This window comes from Geotrypetes seraphini, chromosome 15 (assembly GCF_902459505.1).
Source record: "Geotrypetes seraphini chromosome 15, aGeoSer1.1, whole genome shotgun sequence".
NCBI lineage: Eukaryota > Metazoa > Chordata > Amphibia > Gymnophiona > Dermophiidae > Geotrypetes > Geotrypetes seraphini.
In genome coordinates, this window is record NC_047098.1 from 21,502,873 (window position 1) to 21,525,028 (window position 22,156).

Sequence of the window (22,156 nt, forward strand, 5' to 3'; positions counted from 1 at the left end):
CTCTTCCAGGAGACTGTTCCACGCATCTACCACCCTTTCCGTAAAAAAGTATTTCCTCAGATTACTCCAGAGCCTATCACCTCTTAACTTCATCCTATTCCCTCTCATTGCAGTTTCCTTTCAAATGAGTGACTCAACTCATGCGCATTTACATTATGTAGGTATTTAAACGTCTTCATCATATCTCCTCTCTCCCGCCTTTCCTCCAAAGTATACAGATTGAGATTTTTTTTTTTTTTTTTTTGCAAAACAGTTTATTAAACTGATAATAGCCAAACAAACATAGCAGGTGAGACAACATTTTCAATCTACAGTATTCAGGAACAGAAGCAACAACAACAAACCACTCAAACGGGCGGAGACCGTTAGAGTCCGGGTTGGGTTCTTATACCCAGACTCGGCCCAGCCCCACTCAACAAGAGAAGCCTCCCCCACACCACCCCCACCCCTGTCCTCCTCCCTTTAACCCTCTGGCAACGAGATCTTTAAGTCTGTCCCCATACGCTTTATCACGAAGACCACACACCATTTTAGTAGCTTTCCTCTGGTAAAGGTAAAAGTTTGGTCTGTGTCAATAGTGAGGACTTCCCAGCCCATTCACTCCCTGCCAAAACACTGCAGACCAGTCTGGCTTGACTCCTGCTTCTGTTCTCTGATTGTCCCAGCCACCTCCTCTAGGGAGTGCCATTACACGCCCTTTTGTTAAATAATGAATGAAGGAAACTGTAAGTAAATGCTGTAATGGAGACTTGGTAGGTCAATTTCTGTCCCTGTCAGTATTCAAATCCAGGCTCAAAGCCTACTTCTTTTGAAGCTGTTTTCAATTCCTAACTCCAACCCACCCATATCTGTCTTATCATTCCCTCTCTAATTCCCCTCCTAAACACTGTGTATAGATGCACATTTTGACCATTTTGTCTATCATAACTAGATTGTAAGCTCTTTCGAGCAGGGACTGTCTCTTCCATGTTTTGGTGTACAGCGCTGCATATGCCTGGTAGCGCTATAGCAGGGGTAGACAATTCCGGTCCTCAAGATTCACAGGCAGGTCAGGTTTTCAGGATATACACAATAAATATGCACAAGATAGATTTGCATCTCAAGGAGGCAGTGCATGCAAATTCATCTCATGCATATTCATTCTGGATATCCTGAAAACCTGACCTGCCTGTGTGGCTCTCGAGGAGCGGAATTGCCTACCCCTGCGCTATAGAAATGATGATTAGTAGTATTAGAGACGGGATGCTGGGCTTGATGAACCATTGCTCTAGCATTTCTTAGATTCTTATGGAAATCATGATTTTTCATGCTTTCTGTGTTTTTAATTTTCCTTGCTTTGGAAGCAGTCGGACATGTGACATTCCAGCTTTCCCAAGCCCTGACTATGACCTATGCAGAATTATTTGGAAGAAAGGGGCTGCTGTGCTTAGAATCTTATACATTCTGACTGTCTAACAACAAATGCATTTTCTTTTCACCAGGGTGACTATAACATGACCCCGGACAGACATCTAGGGTGAGTGAATGAGAACACCACTGTAGACTATACGAAGTAAATCTTAGGATTATTGAAGAGAATCCAACTGCCTGTTTGTTTGTTTTTTATAAATCGGTCAGCATTTGTTTTTATCTTCATTAATCAGTGATGCCCCTATAATAAGAGTAATAAAGCTTTGGTGGCTTTTTGATCCAGAGAGGATCATTACTCAATAATAGCCGAATAAACTTTGGCATATGGAAATGAAGCAATTTGTGTAAGTTTACACTCACAGAGGGGTAAAGCTAAGATTTAGATTAAAGACATAGAGGGCCAAGAGAGAGGGGGAGAGAAAGAGAAGATTTGGTTGTTAAATAGGCTTGTTTTTGTTTGTTGGTTTGGTTTGTGGCACTGGATAATTTGAACTTGGATCTGCAGCTTATTAATACAAATTCAGATTAAAAATACCCAATCAATCAAAGCCGAGGGGGGTCCCAAACATTATAACCTACTATAGGGTGGTGCAACTGCAGACCTTTGAATGGGGGAGTGAAGGAAAAGTTAAGCAATGTGTTAACTCTAAACATTCTCAGGGGAGGGAGATCCCTCTGCAGTGGTAGCTGGGAACCCAGTGGAGGAGGAACTTGATGGTTAGAGCAATACAACACAATCTTTATTTGTATACCGCCAATACCTCCATGAAGTTCACAGCGGTTTACATGAGGAGGATGAATTTAAAAGAAGGTTTTAATAATGATACCGTTAGTTAATGTTTTATTATGTTTGTCTTGTTGAAATATGTTTAGCATTTTTAAATATGTATGCATGTAATTTTGTAAACCGCATAGTTTTTATGCGGTATATAAATTTTTAAATAAATAAATATAAGTATTACAATATTTAGGAATCATTTGTAACAAATTCTTGAAAAAGATAGGTCTTTAGGCCTTTTTTTGGAACAGGTGCATTAGATAGAGCGGGAGACCGGGACAGTTAGGGGAAAATGCTTGAGTGCCTGAATAATTTGTAATCCGCATCCAAACTAAAACATTTTTCTAATATACCCAGGGCAATTTGGGGAAGGGGGGAAATTAAGAGACCTGCCCAGGGTCACAAGAAGCAGCGTGGGTTTGAACCCACAACCTCGGGGTGCTGAGGCTGTAGTTTTAACCACTGCGCCACACTCTCCCCTATGATTATGCGCTGAGCTGGTATTGGGCATTAATGTAAGAGGGGTGTGTCCAGGGGAGGGAGCATCAGCAGGGCATAAGCAGGACTGGCATTTATGCAGGCAACGTATAGCATCCCGTAAGTTGTTCACATAAATATCGCATTAAGGAGCTGACATTTACGCAAGCCACAAATCTGTAGGAAATGTGTATGCTCACTTTGTGGTACGCTAATGCTGGTTTACACTAGTATTCTGTAAGGATGTTTAAGCACCCAGGTGTCCTTGCAGAATACGCTCACTACTCAGTTAATTAGGATGAAAAATGGAAGGGACTTTGTTATAGAAATACCTCTAGGGTATATAAGGTCTTGTGGAACATCTGCAGTATGAGCAAGATCACAGCCCTAAGGCATAAGAGGGTTAGGCCATCTTAGCAAGATTTGGAGGGCCTTTGAGCGGTGATGAAGAGCTGGGGGAGGGGATATGGGATAAATTCTTGGGAATTTTCCTTCTGATTGAATGTTTGTGCTGGAACTGGATGAAGGTCTGATGATTCATAATTGATATTTGTATGCTGGTTCCAATAAATAAAGAAAATATAAATTTTTTAAAAACTCCAGAGGCGCAAGGAGATACAATGACTTGCTTGTGGCCAGACACATGTGAGAACATCTGCAATCTTCTAGTGACACGACGGCCTTTACAAAGCTGTGAAACCGCTCCCTGTACTATGGACTGAATAAACTGTATCACTTCTTTATTACTGGCGCAGTTATTGTTACTTCTGCTTTTATACAGGGCTGCATGGGTTGATAAGTGTCGTCCAGATCTGCTGATCAGTGAGTCCACATACGCCACTACAATCCGAGATTCTAAGCGCTGCAGGGAGCGAGACTTCTTGAGGAAAGTCCATGAAACTGTGGAGAGGGGCGGAAAGGTGTGATACATACTACTGAGCAGGTCACATTGGTTACGGGATACAGGGCTAAAAGTCCTTTATGCAGAATGAAAGAGAAATAATCTGTAGGAAGACTGCCACCTCCTCCTACCCAGTTAATAAGTGATGAATATCATCCCGATAGTAGTTTATATTTGAATGCATGGATGACCTGTGTATTTTTGTTAGACTGAATTCTATGTATTATGCTTAAAGAATTGGTACTAAAAAATCTTCCTAAGCGCTATTCTATAAATGGTGTCTAAGGTTAGGTGAAGTTTATTGAATAATGTAACTTTATGTGCATACATTTGAATTAAAACCAGTTAATAATTTATTCGCATATACCGCCAGACCACGAATGGTTCTAGGCGGTTCACAGCAGATAAGGCTGAATATCCAGAGAATATACAGTTAAAAAGATACATCAGTTTCTAGAATGTACACAATACATGTTGTATTTAAAAAGCATTAGGAAGCTTGGGTTACAAATTTGTCAAATAGTTGTGTCTTTAATAGTTTTCTAAAGAAATAATAGGATGAGACTCCTGGCATGATTTTGCCAAACCAGGCATTCATTTGGGCTGCCTGTTCTCTCGAGAAATCTCTTCAAACGACACAATTTGACAGTAGGATATGTGAATAACTGGACTCTACGTGTGGGCTTATTGGAGTGATTTAAAGAGAAATGGGAAACGAGGTAACCTGGGGACATACCGAAGATTGATTTGAAGCAAATCCATGCGAATTTGAATAGAACTCTAGCCTCAATCGGTAGCCAGTAACAAGCTCCCATTTGGTAATAAGGAGTAACATGCTCCCATTTTTTTCAGACTGAAAATCAGTCGGACAGCAGTGTTTTGAACCGCTCTTAGTTTTTTGAAGATTTTCTTATAGGCGCCCAGGTAGATTATATTACAGTAATCAAGGATTCTCAGTATCGATGACTGAACTAACAAACGAAAGGAAGCTGTATCAAAATATTTCTTAATGGTTCGGAGTTTCCAAAGAACAGAGAAACATTTCCTGAGTAACAAATCTGTGTGTTGTTCTAAGGTAAGGTGTCGATCTAAAGTCACTCCCAATATTTTTATGAACTGTTCTATAGGATAGTCAAAACCATTCAGGTGTATCATTGATTCTTTAATCTTGTCACTAGGACTTGCAAGAAAAAATTTAGTTTTTTCAGGGTTAACACTAGTTATTGCAGTTAAGAAGCCAATTATCAGCTCTAATTGATTTGTTATTTAATTAAGTAAATAATAAGAAAATAGCTCCACTTATAAGGCTAACGGAAGAAAAAGCCTCAGTTTTGTTCTGGCAGAGCATAAATGTTCAAAGATTTGCTTTTACAAACTTCGGCTTATTCATTCTCTAACTTCTATTCTCGAAACCGAAGCAATTACAGTTCTTGTTCACTCATTAGTTATTTCTCATCTTGACTATTGTAATTCTCTCTACAACGGAATCCCCCAAAAAGAATTACGACGTTTACAGCTTATTCAAAACACGGCAATAAAACTCATACATAGGTTAGGGAAATATGATCATGTCACCCTCCTTCTGAAAGAAGCCCATTGGCTACCTATTACTCACCGCATTACCTACAAAACCCTCATCAAACTCATTAAAATCAAACTTTCCCGTCTACCACCCTTCCTTGGCAAACTCCTTATCCCTTTTTGTCCCTCTCAGTCTCTTAGACCAGCTGATCAAAATTTACTATCCGTTCCCTCTATTAAGGAATTCTATTATACCAGGAAATCTAATTTCTCCGTAGTCGCTCCAACTTTATGGAATGCTCTGTCTCCCCAACTCCGTCACGTAAAACTCATCGATAAATTCAAGACTAAATTAAAAATGTTCTTATTTCAAGATGCATTCTACAGCTCTTGAACCTTCACCATTAAGTTTGCCAACCGCTTTTAAGAAGCGATTCCATCCCTAATATTTTATCCTTCCCCCCACCCCCTTCTTCCTTCAACTCAGTGAACTTTTTTTTTTTTCTCTCCCTCTTCTTTCTTCTTTTCACCACTAATAATGTAACTTTACCTCCCCTCCCATCTTTTCTAGCCTCACTTTCTTGTTTGTTTCTTGTATAATGTCTTTAATGTTCACTCCCCCTCTTTTTTACAAGTATTACTCTTCTTATTATTTTATTATATTATGTAAATAGGCCAGATACTCATTGATGGTCGGTATATTAAAAATCAATAAACTTGAAACCTCCTCCGTCCATATCATTGGCTGGAAAAAGCTTCCGTATAGAATAAACGATTGCCACTAGGCTAAACAGCAAAACTAATCACTGTGTTATATGATTTAAGTGGCGTCCTTATTTATAGTCAACGTTTCATGGTGCTGAACCGTTTCTTCAGGGCTTTTAGACTCCAATTATCTTTGCACAGTTTGAATGTTTGCTCGCATGATCTCACCAGCATCTGTGAAACGTTGGCTATAAATAAGGACCCCACATAAATCATGCAACACAGTGATTAGTTTTACTGGGTTTTTTTGTTTTCTTTTTAAATTCTTTATTCCTTTTTAATCGTTCAACAAGTGTACAAGAAAGAAGAACCATACATAGTCTCAGAAACTTGAAAAATCCCATGCTAAGATTAGCCTAGTGGCAATCGTTTATTCTATACGGACGTTTTATTCCAGCTGATGATGTGGGTGGAGGAGGTTTGATGCCAGAACAAACCTGAGGCTTTTTCTTCCATTAGAACAGGGGTAGGGAACTCCGGTCCTCGAGAGTCGTATTCCAGTCGGATTTTCAGGATTTCCCCAATGAATATGCATTGAAAGAAGTGCATGCTAATAGATCTCATGCATATTCATTGGGGAAATCCTGAAAACCCGACTGGAATACGGCTCTCGAGGACCGGAATTCCCTACCCCTGCATTAGAATAATACTCTTAGTCTTATAAGTGGAGCTATTTTATTTTTATTTACCCACTTTCACCAATTTACAATTGATTATTCAATTAAGTTGCACACACCCAAATTTGTGCATGCAGCTCATTGATATTATATGGATAAATTTTAGACCCTCCCTCTGCTCCCAAATTATAGCAAGGGACCAGTCAGCAAATATTCAGCCCATACTATAACTACAGGATTTATGTGGATGCCGGCTGTAGTGACTGCTAAAATCATTTTGAAAATTGGCCTGAAAGTTAATAGAATAATAAAACCACTATAACTAGACTAGGCCCAGTTGAAGAAACTGACAGGGCAAAGCAGATGGCACTGGCAATTCAGAGCTTCTAGAAATGAATCCATTCAGTGCTTGTGACATTGCGTTACTGCCAGTGCATATTCTGACAAGCAGTCAGACGGAGAAGGATTTCAGGAGCAGATAACTGATTCAGAGATCCCCTTCCATGTGTCTTGATTTTGTGGTTTTATATACTACTAGTTTTTTAGCCCGTTACATTAACGGGTGCTAGAATAGATGTGTAGACTTCTTACTTTCTGTCTCTCTCCCTGCCCCCTTTCTTTCTTTCTGTTTGTCTTTCTTTCTGTCTCTTTCCCTGGCCCCCTGTCTGTCTTTCTTTCTGTCGCTCTCCCTTCCCCCTGTCTGTCTTTCTTTCTTTGCAGCGGGGAAGGGGGGTGGGCGGGGAAGGGGGGGTCTTGCCTGGCCGGGGTCGGCCGAATCCCGGGCCTGCTCTCCTTCCCCTAAGTCCCGGCCCCTCACTCCGTGCCATCTAGCGCATGCGCACTCTTGCCACCACATCCCGACAGATCAGGGATCAGGGAACACGCGGTGAGAGTGCGCATGCGCGCGTAGTTTTATTATTATAGATACTAGGCTGTAAAACTTCTTTTTCCTCAGATCGTCTCTAATCATACCTCTCTTGTTTGTGCTCTTTGGCAGGTTTTAATTCCAGTCTTTGCTCTAGGACGGGCTCAGGAGCTTTGCATTCTCCTAGAAACATTTTGGTAAAGAAACTTCATATTTTGTAGTGCTAGATCACACTTTTTACTTGACAGAATCTGATGGCAGATAAGGACTGTAAGGTCCATTTTGATTCTGTCCAGTTTGCTTCCAGTTGCAGTGCAGTAGACTCCAGTTGTGAAAAATAAATGGCAAGACAAAATTTGGCTGTAGAGTTGATAGAAATCACACAGTAACGTTTGCTTTTCGAGTAACGTACTCTCTCGCTGTGAATATACCCTTTGTACCAGATTTTCTATCATACATACTCTGATTCCTATATAAACATTTTCCACACTATCCAATAAATTTCTTACTTCATTATTAGGTAACTTCCAATCTGTAAACCGTATATACTGATAATCTCCACTATATTCTGTTATCAATTGATTCCCTTGATATGTAATTCTCATAATTGAATCCTCTACCACACCATTTAATGTACACGAATCACTGTTATGTAATTTATCTAGATAATCTTTATTACGCAATTCTTTTGGTAATTCCTATAATTTGTATTCCGCCTTGAACAATATATAATGTATAATGTACTCTAAATTAATTTTCCTATGAACTGTTTTCCTACCTTCTTCTACTCTATGTTTATAACCTAACTAATTTATTTTCTCAAGTACTTTAGCAAGAATGTGAGCCTTTGGGACAGTCAGGGAACTCTAAGTACTTTCTCTTCATCTTAATTAATCTTACTTATTGCATTTCTTCTGTTTCTACTGTAAACCGCTTAGAACCTCACGGTACAGCGGTATATAAGAAATAAAATTATTATTATTATTATTTTATAAATGGCGCTGCTAGGCACCTTAATCGCAGATGCCTATCAATTTCTAGCCTAAATCTGCACAGAACTTAATTTTTTTAATCGGTTAAATGGCATGGTAATTGACCACAAAAATAGAAAAAAACCCGATGGTTACCTATCACTTGAATATAATATATAGAACCACCAAAATAAACCAAAATTACACTGGAGATAATTTCTTTTTTTCTCTATTTATAGACAGGGACAAGCCTCAGAATATTGAGTATTAAATTTTCACCCATTCGGGGTTCTTTCAAAGAGAAAGACACTTCTTTTCTCTTACTCACATTCACATCACTGGCTTGAACTCATCCTTCTTACCATCTTTCAAACATTAAATATAATTTTATTTCTTCACTGCTTTTCATTAAGATTATTGCTTAATACTATTCACTACTAGAGAGACTGTATACTTCATTCATAATAAAAGCTAATTAAACCTCACAGTTCATTTCAGAGACTCTGGACCGACAAAGTGCACTAGTGCTAAAGTGTACTAGTGCTTAAAGTGCCATTTCATAAAGTAGTAATTGACCACTCCATTAAAAACCAATTTTAAAAAATGATTTTAATTGGTAATTAGAGTTGCACATGGATATCCGCGAGGCACCCTCTGACACCTACCTGAAAAGTAGGCGTAGTAAACTTAGGCTTTGCTAGGCATGCAAGATAGGTACCGGTAAATTAGACCTACCTCTGGGATGCCTAGTGACACCTAAGTCCACTTTGGTGCCACTAGGCGTTATTGTATAAAGGACACCATGTGGACCGGCACCTAAAAGGTGCAGTTAAACACCATTTATAGAATCCGGCCCTGTTGACCTAATATAGCATCAACATTGGGGTCTGAGATGTTGACCATGTTGTATGTGAATATGTATTTTATGGGATCTACGATATAAATATGTATTTAAAAATAGGGCAACCCTTGCCCATGTTGTAACTGATCCAGTGTTATATTGAGCCTTATTATATGGGCTTTAGAATGTGTAATATAAAGTGTTTGCAATAGTTCATGGAATGTGACTGACAGTTTTAACAGCTGCAGGGTAACAGAGTGCTGAATAGAGAGTTGCATGGGGGCAGAAATTTCACCCATCCCCACCCGTATCTGTTAAGATCTCTTACATCCCCACAATTAATCTTCTCCATATCAACCCATACCTGCAGATAATTACTTCAGTACCCTACCCAAAATTTCCTTCAGCTTCTAAAGTGTACAGACTTAAAAATCAATGGAAAAACAACATTTATTCAACTGAAAGTAGTTATTTCTTAAGTCTGTGCAGAAACAGTGAGGTTCTGAGCCTCCATCTGGTGTTCTGGTCTAGCAGCACTATAGAAATGATAAGTAGTAGTAATAGTACTCATTGGACTTTCCAAGCCTCACTCTGGCACTCCAGTAGCCTCTCTGTGTGCTCCAAGCCTCACTCTGACACAGCCACAGATTTTGACCACATACTTGCGGGATTCCCACAAACCTAGAAGCCATTCCCACAGAACTCTCATGCAGTTCTTTTAGAGCTGAACTTGGAGATCTAAAATAGAAATTGGTATCTTGTCTTGCTTTTACCCAAAGGGAAAGAATGAACCTAAAGGCTCCCATTTACTTTTCCATGGGACTGACTGAGAAAGCCAATCACTACTACAAGCTGTTCATCACATGGACCAATCAGAAGATCCGGAAGACATTTGTGCAGAGAAATATGTTTGAATTCAAGCACATCAAGGCATTTGACAGAGCTTTTGCTGATAGTCCTGGACCTATGGTATGGCGGTGTGTGTGCTGGATATCTAGGGCCCGGTATGGGAAATGTGCAAAAGGACAAAGGCTGTGGTCAGATGCCTGCCTAGTGCACTTGTATTTGTACCTTGGCTCCTAATGTTGAGTTGGAAGCTTTAGACTTGATGGACCTTGTGTCTTTTTTCAGTCTAACCAGTGATGTCATGGTGTAAAATCATCTTGTCTCTGTGTGAAACAAGGCACCGAAGTAGAGAGCAAGAGTTTGATTTGTTCTATGTGATGGTGGCTGGAGTATACGAAGAGGGAGGGAATCTTGTTTCCTTCAGAGACTGGATTTAATTAGGCTGATATTCAAGGGTCACTAAGCATCTGAATTAGGGTGTCTATTTTCAGGCTTCCTATTGATTTACCTAATTATAAGTGCCTAAGTTAGGTGCCTGGTCAGAATATAGAGTTGGATATGAACCACAGAAGACAGTAGTATAGAAATAGAGGGAGTATGACATAACTATATAAGTTATCTTCTCTGTCTTTGAAGGGTGATGCACTTCTCACAGTCAATTATGAAATGTGCATTTCTTTCTTTTTTTCCTGTGACTGTTGGACCTTCTGCACAGAAAAACTGAAAAGGGCATAAACATTTTATTTTAGTACAGCAACTGCATCCCATAGGATTATGTGGAGACCCGGTGAGACATTTGTAGTCACCTCTTGCTGAGGGTAGGTGTAGGAAGGGAGTATAGATCATGCCTTGCCTGCTCCCTCACAGTGAAGGAGGAGGATGCAGGGACCTCAGGATATTCAGGGAGGGGGAATGGTGGTTTACATCTGCATTCTTTCTCACAGGTTGTGTTTGCCACTCCTGGTATGCTGCACGCTGGGCAGTCCCTCCAGATCTTCAGGAAGTGGGCTGGGAATGAGAAAAACATGGTAAGGAATGCCAGAAGAGCTGAATGTCTTAACGGACGGTCACTGCCTCTTCACCAACATCATCCATATTCCACTTTTATCACCATGTACTGTGGGGGTAATTCTCTACAGTTTGCTTAAAGTTAGTTGCCGGGGTGGTTCACAATAAGTGTGAATTCTAGATCGGCAATTATGCACGTGCTTGCTATGCTAGTATTGTATAAGTCCACGGTTATGTAGCTAATTGCTAGTATTCTGTAACTTGTGTGCATAAGTACTGGGCCCGTTCCAGGTCTAAGCCCTTCTTTGCAGCTGCATTTTGTATGCTCAGTTTGTAGACTACTGACTAAGGGAAGTTATGGGCACAACTACGTTAGAACCAATTAATACCAGTTATAGCCAATTTATTGGCTGTTAGTGCAAATTTAACAATTATGCTATGCACCTAACTAGCACAAGTCTATAACCTGCACATGTACCATATATACTCGAATATAAGCTGAGATTTTGGGGGTAAAAAATGGGGGTATCAGCTTATATTCGGGTCAGCACTCGCCCGTCTCCCAATCCGGACCTGTTGCAGGCCTTCGCCGGGCCTGCCATAAGACCTGGTGGGCCAGGACAGGAAGGATCTCGTCGTCCTCCTGTCCCGGCTAACTGCAACAACTTTTAATTCACTCCTGCCTCCCCCGCTTACCTTTGAAATCTCTGGTGATTGAGCGGTGGGCAGGAGCAGGAACGGTCTTCCCGCACTCCTACCCCATGCTGAGTTGCTAGCTGAATGGCTGCTGCAAGTTCTGATGAGTCCCACAAAAACATGTGGCACCACAATGGATTTCAAAGGTACGCGAGGGAGGTGGGAAGGGGTTAAAATTCATTGCAGTCAGCTGGGACAGGAGGCGGGAGGGATCCCTCCTATCCCAGCCTACTGCTGGACCACCAGGGATTTCAAAGGTACGCGGGGGAGGCCTGCATGGCATCAGGAGGAAGGGAGAGTGGACAGGGCATAGGGCAGGGAGGAAGAAGGAACAGGGGGCAGAGCCTGGCAGGGAGGGAGGGAGGGGGACTTGGTGCATAGCTGGGCAGGGCACTTGAATATTGACACACATACACGGTTTATATTTGAGTCAATCTTTTTCTTCCTTTTTGGAGGGAAAAAGGTTACCTCAGTTTATATTTGGGTCAGCTTATATTCAAGTATATACGGTAAGTTTGCATGCTAAGTGTTATTTCATGTAGGCAACTTATTATAAGATAACCCTCTGTGTGTTCCTGGCAGGTCATTATGCCTGGCTACTGTGTGCAAGGAACTGTAGGCCATAAAATTTTGAGCGGCCAACGCAAACTGGAAATGGAAGGAAGACAAACGGTAAGAATGGCTCTGTGTGTCTCCTGAAATTCTGCTGCACGATTGTGTTCCTAGAACCCTAGAAGGGGAGGGTGAAATCAGGTAGTGCCAGGTATAATAGCGCTTTTAGTCATCTCTTCCTTCAGAAGTGGACTTAGACTGTCCAACTCACGTCGACAGCTTTTGGATGGTGCTGATTATTAGTGCCAGTCAGAAATAGCCTTCAAATTACAACCATATGCCCTGACTCCTGCCCAATTAACCTTGCAGCCCAGGACAAGGTAAAACAGGACAGGGTAAAATTAATTCCATAAGTAAATTACAATAATCACAGTGCAAATATAAAAACATGTATTTTTGTTTTCAGAAATCATGCCAACATGCAAGACGTGGAAAAGTTGTTTGGCATTAATGCTAGAAATGCCCATGGTGAAAATCTGGTTCATAAATGTGGATGGAGCAGAGTGCATGCCACCTCTCAACAGAGAATGTTAATGCATGTGCTATTTCTGTTCCTCTCCTCTCTCTCTGGCTCAGCTGGAGGTGAAGATGCAGGTGGAGTACATGTCCTTCAGCGCCCATGCTGACGCCAAGGGAATCATGCAGTTAATCCGCCAGGCAGAGCCACACAGCGTGCTGCTGGTGCATGGAGAAGCCAAGAAGATGGAGTTCCTGAAGCAAAAAATTGAGCAAGAATTCCGTATGTGCCCTGCGTCTTACTGTATTGGGAGAGGAGGGGAGGGGTTGGTGAAGTTTCCAGCATGTTGTCAGTTCTCTAATCCACAGACAGGCTTAACTGATTGCTGAAACATAGCATCATGCTAGATTTGCAAGCATCATACTTCCACTGCACCCTGTCTAGTACAAATCTTTAAATACATGAGAAAAACATGGAAACTATCATCACAGCCACAGAAGAGCAAGATTCTGGAGAGCTGGGATACTTACTACTACTACTACTACCACCACTATTTATCATTTCTATAGCACTGAAAGGCATACGCAGCTCTGTACATTCAACATATTATAGATGGTCCCTGCTCAGAAGAGCTTACAAGATAGACAAGACAGACAGAACAAATGGGACAGGTAGGGCTTGGGGAGTTCCTTGCAGAGAGAATGATAAAATGGACATACTGTATTTTTTGCGCCATAAGACGCACCTCACCATAAGACGCACCCCAGATTTAAAGAAGGAAAACAAGGGAAAAATCCATTCTGAATCAAATTGTATGCTAATATATATCTGACACCTTTAAATTCAATCGCAGCCCCCTAGCATCTTTAAATTTCAACCCAGCACCCTCCCAATCAATTATCATTTTTACATACCTCCCAGCATATTAAAATTCAATCCCAGCCCCCCAGAACCTTTTAATTTTGACCCAGCACAACCCAATCAATCATCATTTTTACATACCATTAAATTTCATCCCAGCCCCCCCCCCCCCTCCACCGGCAGTACCTTTAAATGTTGGAGGTCGGTGGGCGGCTGCCTGCTGCTTGTCAGGGCCCATGGCGTACAAGCGCACTAATGCCTGGGCCCGGACACTTCCCTAATTGGGCAGGTCGCTGGTGCTTCACAGGGCTGCTGCCTGCTGATTACTGGCACATCGGGGCCAGCAGCGCACAAGCGCACTGCTGCGTGGGCGGGCGCCACTTCTGAATGTTCAGTTCTACTGAGGCAGCTATTCAGAAGTGGTGCCCATCCATGCAGCAGTGCGCTTGTGCGCCATTGGCCCCGACGTGCTGGTAATCAGCAGGCAGCAGCCCTGCGAAGCACCAGCGACCGGCCCAATTAGGGAAGTGTCCGGGCCCTAGCATTAGCGCGCTTGTGCACCATGGGCCCCGACAAGCAGCAGGCAGCTGTCCACCGACCTCCAACATTTAAAGGTACCGCTGGGGGTTTTTTTTGGGGGGGTTGTATATTCGCTTCATAAGAAACACCCTTATTTCCACCCACTATTTTGGGGGAAAAAAGTGCGTCTTATGGAGCAAAAAATACAGTAGGTATGTTACAGTGAGTGAGAGGAGTTTGAAGGCAGCTCGAAAAAGAAGTGGGCTTTTAGCTTGGATTTGAATACTGCTAGAGACGGAGCTTGACACATTGACTCAGGTAGTCTGTTCCAGGCATACGGTGCAGCAAGATAGAAGGGATGGAGTCTGGCGTTGGCAGTGGAGGAGAAGGGTATGGATAAGAGGGACTTACCTGATGAATGGCGTTCACGGGGGAGAGCATAGGGGAGATAAGTGAGAAGAGAGATTGAGGGGCTGCAGAGTGAATGCACTTGTAAGTCAGAAAGAGGAGTTTGAACCTGATCTATGGACAGGAAATGACCTTCATACAGTGCTTTATTTGCTGCTTTTTGCATTTCCTGTTTCAATAGATGCATAAAACTAAAAAACATGTTTCCTGTTATTGTAACCAAAGCTTTGTGTCTGTACTTAACAGCTGCATCTAGGCTGGAGGGGGGAAGGGACTTGACTAGAAGCTTCTTACCATAACTTCAGTCACTAATTGAAACATGCTGTGAAGGAATTTTATTTTGGATCTAGCCGTTTCTTGTTGTTCCTCTTAGCTTCAATCATAATTGGGACTGGAATCGAGCACCATGACCCTTTATTCACATTGCGCTCCCATAATATATCTAGTTTAGTTAGTCATTTTAGTGACAAACCTTTGGCTGGGGGGTCCTACATCAGTCTCCCTCCACAACCCTGCAATCATGAACTAGATGCCACTCTTGAGCAATGAACATAGCTTTCACCCCCACCCCCCCAACAGGGGCAGTAAACACTGCCTCTGTAGTATCCAGCCTCAGTCAGCTCTAGGAATTGACGATCCAATTTGGAGTTTGAAGGAACACCGCCTGGCCAGTCCACTATGGAGAAATGAAGAAATTTTGATGGCATCATTATATGTCTGCATTGGTCTAGAAACTCTTTCAACTAATTGTATATGCAAAGCTATGTCTGTATTTTTTTTTATTGAAAGTTTACCACTAATGATGTCTAGTTTCATCTTTTGCAGATATTAGCTGTTCCATGCCTGCCAATGGAGAGACCATAACTTTGGTCACCACTCCCAATATCCCTGTGGACATTTCCCTTGGTCTGCTGAAAAGAGAGACTACCCAAGGTAAAGTCTGGGGAGGGGGCACGAAGGCTACAATGCTTTCTATCTGTAGACAGTATTACAGTGCATTGGAAGTCATATTTTGTTTTTGGGTGGTTGTTTTTTTTTCTGTAACTGTGCAACAGCATACTCACACTTGTCTTTGTGCCTTCCTGCCCTGACAGGGCTCCTGCCAGACAGCAAGAAGCCAAGACTGATGCATGGCACTCTTATCATGAAAGCCAATGTAAGTCCCAAGCCATGCTCCTCTGCCCCCGACAACCCTAGCACCTTCATTGCATGGGTCTAGTGCCAGTAAGATGTTAACTGTGTGCCACTGAAGAGTATTACTTTGACAGGCAGGACTCCTGTAACATAGATTTGCAGAGATGCCAAGTTACCCAGTTCCAGGCTGGAGGTTTTGGGAGAGTCCTGGATTTCTAGACATCCCATCCTGGTACATTATGGGACTTGCAGCACTGATTTCAATGGGCAGGATCAAGTACTACATATCCCACGCTGTTTTGGGATGCAAGTTCAAAACCAGGACTAGCCAAGATGTCTCCAGCTTGGAACTGGATAACTTGGTCTCTCTGGACTTGAGCAGTAGGCTGGATAACTAGATATGGAATTAAGATTTTCATTTTTTTTGTACCTTCTGTCTGAGACTTCCTAGATAATACATGCCATATTAACAGTGCTTGATTGCTCCCCAAAGTCTTAATAAGACAAGAAGGTGTCTTGTTAATGGTGTAGCTGGGACTCAGTGGGTCCTGGGTGGGAGGATCAAGATGGGGTCCTCTTCCCTCCCCAGCAGACCCCCCCTGGGTCTGTCGCCATGTTCCCACCCACCCCCACTCTCAACTACTTACCCGCTTGCCGGTTCTCCTCACATTACAATGGCAGACTGCCCTAAATGCTGTTTCACTGGCCGGCGGGAATTTCGTCTGCCGTGACTCGCCTACAGGAAGTTAGAGTGGTGGGATATGGCAGAGGAAAAGGCTCGCCAGCCAGAGAGGCAACCTTTGGTGATGCCTCTGCCACTGTAGCTGTGGAGGACCTGGTGGGTGGGTAAGTAGCTGAGCATGGAGGGAGAAGAGCTTTGTTGCAGGCAGCCCCTACCATTGAGCATTTTGCCAGGCTCGCTGAATGGTAGCTACACCCCAGATGTCTGCATACTTAGTTTTCTGCCTCTTGTTTCCTGGCAGAGTTTCCGGTTAGTCTCACCTGAGCAAGCATTGAAGGAGATGGGGCTTGGAGAGCACCAGCTACGATTCACCTGCCGTGTCCACATTCAGGATACCCACAAGGAGCAGGAGACTGTGCTGAGAATTTATAACCACCTCAAAAGGTATGCAAACAACCTCTTGCACCCAGAAGACTTGTGAAAGGAAGCCCAGGTTGCCAATGTTAAGCTTAAAATTCAAGATTATCCAGATCCTAAGAGCTACCCTACTCCAACACTTGCTCAAGTATTATGCATAGATGGGGGAAAAAAAATCAGACATCCCTTACCTCTTGAAGGGTTCTGTACCTTGTCAGGGCTAGCTTATTAATTTTTATTTACAATGTTCTCTTAGATTGTTACAAAGTATTTTTGTCTGTCTATTTTATTGTTCAAATTTTAATTTACCTGATAAAAGTAATTGTAATTGGGGTTTTTTTACATGTGTGTTGTCATAATGATAATTATGTATGTATTGGTTGTGACCCGCTTTGGGAAAGGTAGGATACAAATAAATAAACTATAAAACATTAAAAATACTTTATATGATCTTAATGTAAAGTCTCTGTTCATGAGAGTGCGATTAAGATCTCTAATCCTTTTTTTTTTCTCCAGTTTGCTTAAGGATCATTCTGTTCAGCACCTCCCTGATGGCTCTGTCATGGTAGAATCTATCTTGATCCAAGCCACAGCACATTCTGAGGATCCAGGAACCAAAGTTCTGCTGGTCTCCTGGACCTATCAGGTGAGCCGGGGTGTGGCTTTTTACAACCTATGTGCTTTCTCTTTCTGTGTATATTGAGTGCTGGTGCTCCGTCCTCATCGCATTCTCTCACAACACTTGTGCAGACCCTAATGAGATCTATATAAAACCACTTTCTGGCACACCACAGTGTTGGCAGTATTCCTTCACAAACCACTTATCTTTATTTTGTAATTTATTTTAGCATTTATATACCACTTATTACCTAAGTCAGGGATGTCAAAGTCCTCGAGGGCCGTAATTCAGTCGGGTTTTCAGGATTTCCCCAAAGAATATCCATGAGATCTATTTGCATGCACTGCTTTCATTGTATGCTAATAGATCTCATGCATATTCATTGGGGAAATCCTGAAAACCCGACTGGATTGACACCTCTGACCTAAGTGGTTTACATTCAGGTACTCAAACATTTTTCCTTATCTGTCCTGGTGGGCTCACACTCTCTCTAATGTACCTGGGGTAATGGGAGATTGAGTGACTTGCCCAGGGTCACAAGAAGCAGCATGGGATTTGAACCCACAACCTCAGGGTGCTGAGGCTGTAGCTCTAATCACTGTGCCACACACTCCCTAAAGGAGATGCACTGAATTCCTACTGCACCTGAATGTAACTCCCTGTGAGCTACCAAGGCAAAAATTCAAACTAAAAACCCAAGCAAATAATGTGCTGTGCAGGGCTTCCTGTGGAAGGCACCAAGAGCAGTGTTTTCTTCAGAAAGAAGCCATTTTAGCTGTATTTATGTCCTCTTTAACTGTCACATTAACATTGAAAAGCTTGAAAGATTATAATGAAATGCTTATTAAAACTTTGTTCTTGGAATGATGCATGTTCAGGATGAAGATTTGGGAAGCTATTTAACAGCACTGCTGAAAAAGGGATTGCCCCAGACTACCAGCTGAGCTCCACAGGCAGACAACGCCACTCATGATGTAAATACAGAGATTATGATGACCTTTTTTTAAATAACTGCCATTTTTATTAGGATTTCAGATGTATTTAGTCATCACCAGCGCATCTAGCCCTGGATTGACTTATAACAAAGAACCCCCATACGATTTCCTTCTTCCCCACCTCACTCCCAGCCCCCGTCACATCTTTCTTAATTGCTCAGCTATCCTCTCATCAGGTGCCAAATCTTGTCCAGCCTCTTCACTCAACCTCTCGGCGGTTGTCCTCTCCATTTGCATTAAAAACTCCCATTCCATCCATCCACTCTTCCGTTTTGCAAGCAGAGCTCCATGTTTTGCCAGAATCAGCTCGTTTTCTTTCCTAACCCCACTTGCTCCGGACTCCCTAGCCCCTCAGGTGTGTATACAAAGGTATAGAAGATCTTTGGGTCATCTCACAACTCCGTGCTAACTGTCTCCTGTGTATGCTTTTGGACCTGCTTTCAGAATTCCCTTGTCCTAGGCCACCAGTACACAACAAGTGATAAGTGCACTCACTCCCCACACTTTCTAAACTAAACTAAACCTTGGATTTATAGACAGGAGCTCGACTCGGTTAACAGTAATTAAAAAAATACATAGAAAAGGGATAAGAAGCAAAAGACTATACAAAATAGAAAATCCTCTGAAACTTGATAAGAATGATTTCCAAAATAATTTGCAAACAGGAATGTTTTCAAAGGTTTGCAAAATTGTTGGAAAGAGCCTGGACCCCTAATAGTAAACGGCATGCCATTCCAAATTTCAGTCACTTTAAAAGGAGAAAGATTGGCTCAGTTTACCGACAGCTTTAATTCCCTTCAAAGAGGGAAATGCGAGTTTCAATGTGTCTGGGTTTGAGCCTTCATAAAGTGCAGCCTCACCAGAGTCAAATACCCTGTAGTCAGTATCTTAAGCTTCTGCGCAGTAATATCCAAGAAGTACAGCCACCCCATTCCTTCCTCATTTACTGCCCTTGATCCTCGCGCCCCCACCCACCCTCTCCACTCACTATTGTATGATGAACTTTTAAATCGAAAACAATTTTATTTGAGTTTTCAAAACACAAACATACAAATAGAAGAGCCAGACAGTCGGTGATCATCATATAGACAATATGAAAGATAACAACCCTCACATCTACTCCCTTTCCCTGCCTTACTACCCCTCCATCACGATCTAAATCCCAAAACCCTCCTGTCGCCTAGAATATTTTTGTTCTTATAACCCTCTGAGCAACAAAGCATCCATCTCTCCCAGCTCCATCCTGGAAATGTGATTTCTATTTTTAATAATAAAAAAGAGCATTTTGTCTTAAGTGTTTCTGTGCACTCCAATTACATTCGAATTTATTTGCATTCTTCTTCATAGAGACTTCAGATAGGTGAGAAGTAGCACGCTTTCAATGTTGCATTGTTAAAGGCAAGTTTGGAGGGCCACAAGGAGGGATGTAGAAGATTGAGAGAAGGCGGAGCCCACAGAGGTAGAGATGTTGGTCACAGAGAGAAAGATGTAGAGCGGAGGGGCCATGAGGAGTGTGACGAAATGCCAGAAGAAGGGAGAATCAGAGATGTCAGATCAAGGGAATAGGAGGAAAGGGAGAAGCAGGGAGCCTGTGTTTATAAATTGAACGTGATTAACACAAGTTAAAATTTTAATGCTTTAAATGTGCAGCCCTAGTCATTTGTAACTACCATTAAAATTGTCTACGGTACCTGATGATTGGAAAGTAGACAAATGTAACGCTAGTTTTAAAAGTGTTCCGGAGTGATCCAGAAAACTATGCTTTAAAAGATCATTTAAGTTAGTATTAAGATGCAATAAGCTACACATAGTATAATATATACATGCAAATAATGTTCCTACTGAGCTTCAAGTTCAAGTTTCAAGTTTATTTAAATTTGATAAATCGCTTATTACATACTAAGCGAGTAACATTAAAATATAAAATAGATCTAGAGTTCGTTATTCAACTTTAAAAGGGGTTAAAAACAAACTGACAAAACAAACAGACTCAGATACATAAGGGAAAGGAAGAGAAGACAGTTACAATATTAATATTTTTCATAATTGGGAGGAAAAGAAAAACCAAATAAGGGAAAAACATATGGATTGGGATTAAGATTGTTAGAAATGAATTGTTTAAATGTTAAATGCATCTCTAAATAGAAAAGTTTTTAAATTATTTTAGAATCTGCTGAGATCTTTAACTTCTCTTATATATAAAGGCAGGGCGTTCCAGGTTAAAGGGGCCATTACAGAATATATATCGTGACGTCTGGTTCCAATAATTTTCAAAGAGGGAACCATTAGCAGTCCCTGAGATGTAGATCGGAGTGAACGTGTTGTGTTGTAAGGGATGAGTAACCGATCTATAAATTGAGGTTCGTTGGTGGATAGCATTTTAAATACTGAAAGCAAAATTTTATAGGTTATTCGTTGGTTAATGGGAAGCCAATGTGAGTCAATCAAAAAGGGGGTTACATGATCAAGATGATTCTGCAATGAATCAGAGTACTCCTAAAAAAAAAGGGATCACATGGGAAGCATAAGCATCAGCTTTTCAAAACAATAGGGGCGCTGAACACAAATCATCTCTCCCTGGGTAAAATGAAGGCACTGGATCGATATTAACTTACTCGTTACCCACAGAGCTAGCATCTATGATAGCAAAACCACATTTCAAATAATTTCATTTGCATATAAAGAAGTCAGACTTAATGAACTGCCAATCCGATTTAATTCCTGAAGGCAGACTGTTCATCTCTCAAACCCTTAAAATCTCATTCTTTATTTAAAAAGGTCAACCACCGATTTTTCACTGAAAGGAAACCCACATTCAAACTTGACCATTAACACGGGGGGGAGGGGGGGGGAAAGTTGTGCAAAACGGAAAGTTTGCTTTAATACCTTTTAATAGCCCTGCTGAAAGGGCACTGCCAGGGAGAGTAAAACCTCCTGGCGCGGTTTTTCCATTGTGTGACAGTTTTGGATAAGTATTGTTTCTTTTGGATATGATTTTCACTTTTTGGTATGGTTTTTGACTTTGTTTGTGATTTTGTGTGAGTTTTTTGAGGGGGTTTGGCTGGCAGGGTTTGTGTGGGGGTCGCTCAGGTTGTTTGTGTTGAGTTTCATTTATTCACTTTGATTGTTGATTGGTTTGATTTCTGCACACACAGGGCGCTCGATGATGGTGTGCGGGTGGAGGCTTATGGCCTTGACCCAGAAGTGAAGTGTCGGAGCTGAGCTCCTATCACTGAGGGTTCACACTGAGAGCGCCCTATAACATCATATAATGTGACATGTTCTTTGACATATTACATTATATTTGGTTTGTAAGTTGTGAGCCAAGTTAGACACTTTGAGCTTCCCCCTCACAGACCTTGATGTGACTTGGTTGCCTTCCTTGTTTTTTCTAGGGAGAGTAATGAGGCATGCAAAATGCTAATAGGGGCAAAGACACTGCTACAAGAAGTTACTCCTCAGCAATCATAGGTAATTTGTTTTAAACCGTGGGGAGAAGGGGGAGGGCATAGCCTTTATGTATTTATCAATCAGTCAATCACTTAAATTCCCAACAGTCTCCCCAGTGGGAATTTAAGTGATTGATAGATAAATACATAAAGACTATGCCCTCCTCCTTCTGAAAGCCCAGACAAGCCACTCCAGTGAAAGCAAATATAGAGATGCTGTGTAAAAAGAGAAATTGGACCCTCCACCAAACTTTGGAGCCCAGATTGGCTGATGCGCCCTCTCCAGCCAGACGCACAAAAAGCCCAA

At 41.7% G+C, this 22,156-nt stretch overlaps 1 protein-coding gene across 1 annotated transcript in view; it reads left to right on the forward strand.

Annotated features, from left to right (window-relative positions):
- INTS11 (integrator complex subunit 11) overlaps positions 1-20,907 on the forward strand; it is a 31,805-nt gene extending 10,898 nt beyond the window's left edge. The window contains exons 7-18 of the mRNA XM_033922216.1: positions 1,482-1,516; positions 3,447-3,585; positions 7,467-7,531; positions 9,926-10,115; positions 10,937-11,020; positions 12,279-12,368; positions 12,885-13,047; positions 15,379-15,486; positions 15,648-15,709; positions 16,671-16,813; positions 17,303-17,432; positions 18,284-20,907. Coding sequence (XP_033778107.1) covers positions 1,482-1,516; positions 3,447-3,585; positions 7,467-7,531; positions 9,926-10,115; positions 10,937-11,020; positions 12,279-12,368; positions 12,885-13,047; positions 15,379-15,486; positions 15,648-15,709; positions 16,671-16,813; positions 17,303-17,432; positions 18,284-18,349 — 1,275 coding nt within the window. The 3' untranslated portion in view covers positions 18,350-20,907. The remainder of the gene's footprint in view (positions 1-1,481; positions 1,517-3,446; positions 3,586-7,466; positions 7,532-9,925; positions 10,116-10,936; positions 11,021-12,278; positions 12,369-12,884; positions 13,048-15,378; positions 15,487-15,647; positions 15,710-16,670; positions 16,814-17,302; positions 17,433-18,283) is intronic.
- The last annotated feature ends 1,249 nt before the right edge of the window (positions 20,908-22,156 follow it).